At 31.8% G+C, this 9,986-nt stretch overlaps 1 protein-coding gene across 5 annotated transcripts in view; it reads left to right on the top strand.

Annotated features, from left to right (window-relative positions):
• The window catches only part of LOC106459117 (tyrosine--tRNA ligase, cytoplasmic-like), a 33,569-nt gene that overhangs the window by 2,005 nt on the left and 21,578 nt on the right, over window positions 1-9,986 (top strand). For 4 of the 5 annotated variants that reach the window (XM_013918720.2, XM_013918706.2, XM_022385539.1 and 1 more), the window contains 3 exons: window positions 6,094-6,188; window positions 7,313-7,459; window positions 8,735-8,910. In XM_013918720.2, the coding sequence (XP_013774174.1) occupies window positions 6,117-6,188; window positions 7,313-7,459; window positions 8,735-8,910 (395 nt within the window). In that variant the 5' untranslated portion in view covers window positions 6,094-6,116. Of the gene's footprint in view, window positions 1-5,510; window positions 5,667-6,093; window positions 6,189-7,312; window positions 7,460-8,734; window positions 8,911-9,986 lie in introns of those variants that run through there. The other variant, XM_022385532.1, reaches the window with a different exon arrangement.

Below are 9,986 nucleotides of genomic sequence, written 5' to 3'. Positions count from 1 at the left end.
TACATATATATTATTCATACCTTCGGTGTTTAGGACGCAAGCAGATTTTGGCATCACATTTTGGGGTAAAAAAGTGCGTCTTGTACACCGACAAATACGGTATATCATCAGTTTTATGAACATCAAGAACTGTTACGGTGTGAACTATGTTAACTAAGTAAATTGTAATTATGAACATTTTTATCAAAGTCTTTGCAAATCGGAATTAAGGTAAAGATTGATAAGGCATACTTTAACAAAGAACTGGCAAACCAGCAAGTTAGTCTTATCGCTGAAAATGGTCAAACAACTTCAGCGTCAACGGGAGAAAATTACATTAGTGATTCCGAAAAGCTGTGAATGAGGGCAAAGAAAATATATATAATAATATGTCAGTCACATGAAACTGTGGTAGCCAATGCCGACAAAGGCTTCTGCCCAATACCTGATAAGTTTGAATATGCCCCACAGTGGCACAGCGGTATGCCTGCGGACTTAGATCGCTGGAAACCGGGTTTCGATACTCGTGGTGGGCAGAGCACAGATAGCCCGTGTGTAGCTTTGTGCATAATTAAAAACAAAAAAAAAATGTTTGAATATTCTTTAAGTAATAGAATTCTCTAATAAGCGATAAATTTGATGAATATAGAGCTCAGTATTTTATATTAAAGCAGTTTTGAATATTCCCGTCACTTGACAACTACAGCTAATGTAACATTATGGTGGTACGGCGTGTATCAGAACTACATTTTGACAATGGCGTTATGTAGATAATGTGATGCCGTCGAGAATTAGTCGCTTTAAGGAAGGGTATGTAACAATCCTTTCCGACGCGAAATATTCATACATCAGCTCAGTTGTGAGATCTGGAATTTCCAAGACAGGAATATCCCTTACACTTGATAGCATTGGACAACAAAGGAATATGGATAAACTTGGGGCACTAGAACCATTCAAGAAAAAGTCCTGCAACAAATTGTATCCTAGCGGTAGTAAGCAACGTGCGGCGTCTTTAAACAGGTGAAAATTCACGAACACAAAAGTCAGTGGAAAAATCCGTTCACGTGCCTTAGGCAACATAACAAAGAAGGTTTCCGTCTGGAAAAGAGACACTAGTCACGTGTACACAAGCTGCTTCCACAACATATCTGTTTAACTTTCCCGTATCTAAAGCAGCTGAAGAATAAAGCGGGTGATCTTAATATTCCAAATGAAGAAATGCCCGTGAAGTCGCCGGAAATCACCTGTGAATTTTCATGACGATCACACTGTTCAAACGGGCACAAAGACGTACGTCCTCGTACATGAGATGGCTTATGGAAAGTCAGCCAGGAGGAATGTTGTGTTCTGAACATGATATCCTTACGACGGAGCCTTTTGCAATGGAAACTATGCTTCAGTGCTACTTTCAAGATGCATGGTGATCAAACAGAGCGTGACCGGACATGGACTATAATCGTTTGGTGAGGCTTCAAATCGTTTTAATATAACGTGCTTAACCCCAGTATTAAATGTTTTAAAGCTGTGTGAGTAATAACAAAATCCGAGTTTAGTGTTCATATTTGGTAAAAAAGATTTACTTCAAAAGTATACTTATACACTTCTGTCATAGTTCCCTTCCAAATTAGGTAATTTGTGATAAAACTGTATGCTGTATTTATGAACTATTACCGGGGATTATAACAAGTTTACTAAGAGTAAACAGTTTTTCATTAGAATGAATGTAAAATCCAGATGCGACAGAAAAGTGTACGATTAATTTATTATATAGTTTCGAAAGAAGAATAGAATTTAAGTAATCTTACAGTTTTAGCAGCAAATTAATTCTACTATGTTATCGTTTAAAACAAGTATTAAACCGCATTAGGACTAAGAATGAAAAATCATTCAAACCTGTTTTATTCTCCGCTGAGCTTTGCGGATTCAGTAGTAAAGAAAAATATGTAGATATTTCTCTAAAAAAGTAGTTTGTTTTTCTAAAAAGTTTAAAATTTGTTTTATTTATTATAAACTAATGATTAAACAACTTAAGAATGGTTTTGCTTTTCCCTAAACTTTTATTACGTATGCTCTCGGAACTTTTTAAGTTTATGCGATTCAGTTATAGACTTGATGAAACGAATTTGAATGGACGTCAACCGTCTATTGTAGAAACACGAGTGTAGAGGACGACATTTCAAATGCGGAAGACTTGTGTTTTTACAACAGACGGATGCTGTCCATTCAAATTAGTTTCATCATAAATACTCTACCTAAACAATCTATCAAAGTTCTAGGCTTCTTTATTTATTAAAGTGCAGCTTCCTTTAATAATGTAATTTTTCAATTCATGAAACTTACGACTGCACTCATTTTTATCTGAAAAGATTTCGCTTTGCAGTAACGTGATTTTGGATGTGGTTCGCATGACTACGTCAGTGTTTAATTTTATTTGTTGACTCACTCATAATCAAATATCTTATCGTCCAGATCCGTCCTAAGTCTGGAGAGAAAAAGCGTGTATTGCTGTTGCAAAGCAAAATTTTTATACTGTACCTTACAAATGAAATAGAATAAGTGGTTTAAGTTCCTGTCAGCACAATTAATTCTAGCACTTTTAGTACACCACCTGAATTCCTGTTTTTTGTTATTAAATTCTTAGTGAATAAACTGCTAAAAAGTTAACGACTCGTGCATTAGTTTTGTAGCAATCAAATTTATACTAACTTGTACCACGTTGCAAATTATGAAATACAGCTATTGTGTTATGTCGTTGGACGGTTGTTTGAGATGTAGGTCAGATTCAGCTTATTGTGTCTGCAGCAACAAGTTAAAAAAAACAACTGAATAGTTCATAGCGGTTGCTGAAAACTCGAGTTCATTATAAAGAAAAAAACAGACTTTACTGTAGAAATGCCGTTTACACTATTGCAACACAGCATCATTGTTATAGAAAAGGTAATTGGAAAAGTTTGTTCTGCCTGAAGTTGTTTTGTCATTCTTTGTTGCATAATAAACATTATTTTATGAAATAAAACGTGGCTATTTTGTTAAGAATATCAGAGACAACTTGAGTTTATATAAGCACGCATTTTTTCAAAGGAACGTACTCATAGTGCGTTTTAGATACTTTATTATACATAAATTAAAAAACACCATTAGTACTAAACAGAACATACAAACTTCTGAATATTTTATTATATTTAATTGTTAACGTAGAAAAATGTTTTCTTTTGTATTTTGCGTAACAGACTGGATAGAAGAAGGTTATAGAAATGATCGGTGCTGTGAAAAACGTTTGTATTTTCAACTGTTGATACATTATTGGGACAAAGCGCTTGTGACGGCGGGTGCTGTTGATTGGCAGCCTTCTCTCGACCCAAGAGTTCAAAATTAGGAACAGTCATAACTGAACCCTAGGCCAAGCGTAGGCTATTTTACATGTTCGTTTAAGCAATGTATCTTATAAGCTGCCTTTTAATTAAAAATGTCATTGAATACAAAAAAAAAGCAATGATATTCAAAATCGCCATTGTAAGTTTATTAATTGTGGGAATGAAACTGTACACACATTAATTTTGTAACTAAAATTATATTTTCAAACTGTAACCACGTTTGTTAAATTAATTTCGACTGAAGTTTTATTATTCTTTAAAACAATCAGTTCAAATGCTGTGTCAAATATTAATAGTTTCGTTTTGAGTTTGCTTACTCAAGTTACTGATTAAGTACATTTTATTACAATTTACAGCTTTTACAATAAGATTTGTTTTTACTTGAGAATGATCGCACCAGTGATCGAAAAGTCGTACCTGTTCTAAAAACAAATCTTACTCACTGTAGAAGCTGTAAGTTGTAATACAATATGACAAGTATTGTCAGCATTTTTTTGTAATGACGTCAGAGGGTAGGGCTAGTCGTAAGTGAAAGGAAGTAGCCCAGTGGTAGTTGAATAGACACTTAGGAGGGCGTGTGAAGCTGAATCGTGAACGATTTTAGCTGTTTGCTAGGCACGTGTTTAATATTTCAGTGATTCTGTGGGTATGTACGCGCCAGTTACTTGCAGTACTACAAGTTTTTGCACCACGTCTTGTTGTTAGCCTTGACATAGGGGGAGTTTTAGAATAAATAATTTTTTTGTGTTTACACTTGTTTAAAAGTTCCTGATGTGTGATTATAATCACATTTTATCTATATTGCATAATTCTGTTAATATTTTCTCACTCTATCCAAATGATAAATAAATGGCTAGTTTTAGCTGTTAATTTTATAAATCATTAATATAATATTGCTCTCGGAACCTTGTACTTTGAGATCAGTTAATATTTTATTTTAGAAATTTTGACCTGACTAGGTGGTGAAAATATATGACCGAAGAAGTCACGTGTTAAAATTATAACATTATAGAAAGATAATTCTTATACAAGAAAAAGTCGCACCTCTCCCCACCAAGGAAAAAATAATCCCCCAATACACAAATCTGTTTTTCAGACACATTTATCATTTCAGATTCAGTCGATTGGCGATGTTGTTTTCTTACTGCAAAGCTATACACTGAGCATGTAAACTTTGTTCACCGAATTCTAGTGTTGTAAGTCTATAAACATACTGTTGACTGGTGAGCTAATCCGTTGTTAAATTACCGGTATCTTTATCAGTAGTTAATGTGGATACCGTTAGCAGAAATAACCTGGGAACGTAATGGTACTAGTTACATGTGCGATTTGAACTCTCTACTTAATGGTTTCTTTTTTTATTTATTTTATTTTATGGATTCCAAAAGTGATCAGGGTATAACTGTTACTGTGTTAGAAACTTGTGTACAGTTTGGACTAATTAGTAAGCGAAAGTTACGTACTGAACTTTGGATATTATATAAATATTGCACATGCAACAAGAAATATTTAATCTGTATAAAACTTAATACTTCAGCGCTCCACCCCAAGAAGTAACAAAAATATAAAACTAATATAAAAAGCTTCCCTTTGTAAGTCTTATTTTTAAGCCCATTGGTGGCTCAGCTAGCTGTAAGCATGAGAGCTTATAACGTTAAAATTAAGAATTAGAGACCCGCGATGTGCATAGCACCTCATAGTGTCCATTGTGTAGCTATGTGCTTAAAAAACAAGAAATTTGTTTGAACTTGTATACATTAATATTAGTTATTTATTAAACCCTTACTCTAATTATTGCACATCTCGTCACAGGCGTTTTTTTTTATATAACATATTCTTGAAAGAAGACACTAAGCTTGTTTCAGTTGAAAATAACTCGCAAATGATAGTATTTTTTATTGTATGGGACTTTCCATTAACTCGTAAACTCAATTATTAAATTAAGCTGAAAATTATTTTGTGATTCAAGTTTCGTACCGGGTTGCATCATACCGAGACGTTATTAATGAAAGGCTGATAGTGACTAACTCGTAAGTTATTATACTATTTCTAGTATACTGTCGTGTTTATTTGTATTACTATTAGCTTTTCTGACAGATTTAACATAATCGGAGTTAATTTATATAGTTTTTAAATTGTTTTTTAAGATAAACCGGGGGGGACACGGACCTAAAACTGAGCATACATGCACATGATAGTATCAAATTTTGACTTTAGGCTTAAGAAAGTTCAGGAACAACAATCAAAATAAGCGTTTATTCCTACCACTCTAGCTGTAAACTTGATTGTGGCTGTAAAATTAAAGAACAACAGGTAGTTCCTATATATGTGTATGTGTGCGTATATATAAGTATATATGGATGTATGTATATTAATTATGATCATTTGCTGTTATTGTTATTATTGTTTTTTTATCTTAAAGCCAAAATAATTTCAACTAAGCCCTATTATTATTAAAACTAGGTTCTGTTGTTTAGAAAGTAAAATGGAATCTTGTTTATAAAGTTATAAGAATTTATTGAATGGTGTTTTGGTTCCTTAATATTAATAAAAGTTTTACATGTTACATTATAATATTATATCTAAGTTTATCATTTAAATATATTTTCCCAAAAAGGTCAACAACATTGTAAGTAATGTTGTAGTTTATTTAGTCGGTATTTGTGTAAAATTAAGTAGTAGAAATTTTTTAAACATTTTTATTCAGCTTAAGAATTTTTTCTTCACTGCATATGTATAGGACAGTACAACTAAAACTAAAAAATGTCGAATTACACGAATGGAGACACAACAGGTGTGGAAGGGAAAGCACCTTTGATTAAAAGAAATTTGCAGGTAAGTATTGTTCTAATAAACAGTTACTGAACTGTTTTTATTTAGCTTTATGTTTCTTAAGAAATGAATGCTTACTTTGTTGAAGATTTCCATTTTCCTACAGTCTTGTTAGGCTTTCCAAAAGATTTTATTTTATAAAACTGTAAATTTAGCTTTTTTCTTTTATACTGTTAACTAAAATATACGTAATGAATTTTAAATGCAATTTTTATTTCAAGCAGTTACTTAAGTCGACATGACCTAATGGAAACACAACCTAACAAATACTGGCATTGTGGGCAAAATGAAAATTGATATGGTCAATTGTAAAATGATCTAATTACGTCTAATAATCCTCAGAAAGCAAAGACCCAAGCACTGTCTCCTTAAGCACTATGATAGTAAAAAGATTTGTTTGATTGAACTCCATTAATGACAACCTTTTGCTTTCTCCCACTCAACCAACAATTAACAAGTCTTTTACATAATACGTACAAATGTGATTTTCTTAGCTAATCATTAATCACCTAAGTTGCAACTTATCAAAAGGCTGATTTTAATGAAACAAAACAGGAAAACTGCAATATTAAGAACACATTATTATTATTTGGGTGAGTCTTGAAACTAATTAAAGCTATCTGAAACAGTAATGCTTTGTTTAGGTTCTTCAGGAGAGTATTTTTTTCAATAACAAAACTTAACACTAGCAGCTATACAGACACAAAAGGAACTCTGTGTGTATTCATATAAAAACACAATTATTTGCTTTTAAGTACTGTCTTTATAAAATTGTATGCTGAATTTTCCAGTTATCTATTACGGACTAAGATATTTGGAAGATTTAGTTTAAACCTTACAGTATAAAATTGCAATATACTGAGAACTAGAGCATGAATGTAATACTGCCTGATTGCTCTTTTTGTGGTGTGAAATATTGATTCTCTGTAAATGTAAGAAAAGGTATTTTGTAGACATAAATTAGTGATGAACAATTTGGATGCATTAGTCCAGCAATGCCCTATGGGCTCATGTTGCTGAAAAGGTGATGACCAATGTCGTCAGACTGAAAACAGGCTGATGTTTATTTCATAACTTGTTCTGTTGTTGCATGGCTTATTCTTATCGGTCACTTTGTTGTATTCCAGGAAATAATTGGTGAAGATCGAATGAATGAAATCTTAAAAGATCGAGATCTGAAAATTTATTGGGGAACAGCCACTACAGGAAAACCTCATGTTGCATACTTTGTTCCAATGACAAAAATAGCAGATTTTCTAAAGGCTGGATGTGAGGTGTGTGTTAAAATTATACCTATATTTTGTTGGTATTTGGTTAATTTACTCCTAGAATTTGAATTTAAATTGTGATGCTTTTTATTTTTAAAACAATCAAAATTTGGAATATAGAAAAACTTTCCCTTACATGAAGAAATAAGCCAAAGCTATTTAAATTAGGTAGGAAATTGTGTTTTAGGGGGTAAAAAGTTTAAGATCATAAACTTTGATTGTCATAATTTGTAACAAGCTCAAAAGTAACATTATCAATGTACTGATAGACATACAAGATTTTAAAATGAGAAATATAGAAATTTCTTATGTCACACAACTAATAAAAATTTTGTATTTGTCATATCAAGCATTTTGATGTGCTAAGTGTAGATGAATATGTACATTTACTTTTATTTTTGCTTCTTGTTGGACATTTTGGATGCTTAATGAATTGTTATTTACATCATTAACTGAAGGTAAACAAAGCACATATTTTAAAGTGGTTTGATCTAAAATGAAAAAAATTATTTTTTGCATACATCTCCACTGGTATTACATTTACCAGTTTATATCTATTAAAGACAACAAGAAGAAAAATAATCTTGCTCAAAACTGGTATAAAATTTGTATTGTTTTTTTTTACTACTTTTTATAGTTTTAATTCCATAAAATATTTCTGACAGAGAGTGGTATTGTTCTGGTTAGAATGTCTCGAGGTGCAGTCAGTAGGTGTATATGAATAAGAGGGTTTTTCTGGGGTACTCTGTATTGTTAAGAACAGTTTGTGCTTATTTCAAAAATATATTTCATGTCATTTCTTAGTATATTTTAAATCTATCACTATTGACTATCAGTCGTAAATGTTTTACATTGAATGTACATATACGGTATTGATATTGCTTTCCTTTTCCACTGATATTGGGCATTTAGTTTTAGGTTTCAAAGATGTGGTGTTTCTGAATTGAAAAGATTCTAATAATATTCATAGCTGACCACTGAAGAGAAAGACTGTATAAGCTTCTTTTATACACTTTATTACAACCATTTTCAATTTATCACATTGCTTTGCTTCTTCTTCTTCTTCTTCTACATTTATATATTATTATTATTATTATAGTGTAAACTTTTCTCTTATTTGGACCACAGCAACTGAATAGGCCATGAAGACTAATAATTTTAACGAAATGAAAGTTTGAAATCGGTATGGCAACCATATTTAAATTCAAGTGTATTTTTTTAACAGGTAAATTTAGCTAGAGCAAACAGTTTTAATGGTATCTATTTGTATGGTGTATTCAGGTAACAATATTATTTGCTGACCTGCATGCTTACCTGGATAACATGAAAGCACCCTGGGAACTTCTTGAACTACGAACCCAATATTATGAGCAGGCAATAAAGGCAATGCTTCAGTCTATTGGAGTACCTCTAGAGAAACTGAAGTTTGTAAAGGGGTCAGACTATCAGTTCACAAAGTAAGAATGTAATTTGAACTAATTTATGTAATAACTTACAATTTAATAGTTATTTGATCTTTTTCCCATTTTAATTCACAAAGTGATTGTTTCAACTTACACTTTATACTGTAAGTACTGTTCTTCTTATAGATAACTGATTTTATTCAAAATATATGAAATATATAAACTACATAGTATCAACACTTTAGACAAAAGCACAGTTTTAAAAGAAAATGTGTATCAGTTGTTGTTGTTTTCTGAACAAAGCAACGCAATGAGCTATTTGTGCTGTGGCCACCATGGGTATCAAAACCCAATTTTTAACATTATAAATAGAATAGTAAGTGTTCTTCCATTTAAAAGCTGATTGATAAGAGTCAAATTGGTAGCCAGCGAGTTAAAACTTTTTGTAATTTCACCCCATGTTATAGACAGATTAGTTAATTACAATTTATACAACTGGAAAATAAATTATTTTCTAGTTGATTTTAATTGCAAGCAGTATACAGTACATGTGGTTACATAAGGCAGCCAAGTATAAATTATTTATACTACAACTGTGAAAAAATATGAGCATAAATTAGGCAAATCATCAAATACACTAAAACTTTAGAACGACGTAATTCTGGAGTTCTGTGGTAAGTACATGTTTCTTCTTTGGACTCGAGAATAAAAGTTTATATTCTTTGTTTAACATCGAACAAAATCTTCAACTAATAAAATACCACAGAGACAGACCTGTAACCCGATGTCTCATCCTGGCTAATTGCTAGCTGAAATCTAAATAATATTTTTATCCTCAAGAGCTTAACTATAATTAGATTTTACTTTTAAGCTGTTACCTTTTCCAAAAACAAAATTGACCATGTGGTGAAGTTACTGTAAAAGTATGGTAATTGAGGAAATATCTCATCACTAATGACAATAATAAGAGCTTGATTTGGTTTAGTCTCCAAGTAACAAATTTATCAGATGGTGTTATTCTGTTTAATCCTATCAACACGGGTCAAAGGCCATGTCATCATGTTTGTTGACTCACATTCAAAATTTTCTTGAACTACTATTTTATGAATCTATGTCAATAAGTTTGGTAT

The sequence above is a fragment of the Limulus polyphemus genome, unplaced genomic scaffold, assembly GCF_000517525.1.
Source record: "Limulus polyphemus unplaced genomic scaffold, Limulus_polyphemus-2.1.2 Scaffold25, whole genome shotgun sequence".
NCBI lineage: Eukaryota > Metazoa > Arthropoda > Merostomata > Xiphosura > Limulidae > Limulus > Limulus polyphemus.
Note: the sequence above shows the minus strand (reverse complement) of the source record. Positions and strands in the feature narration are given on the sequence as shown.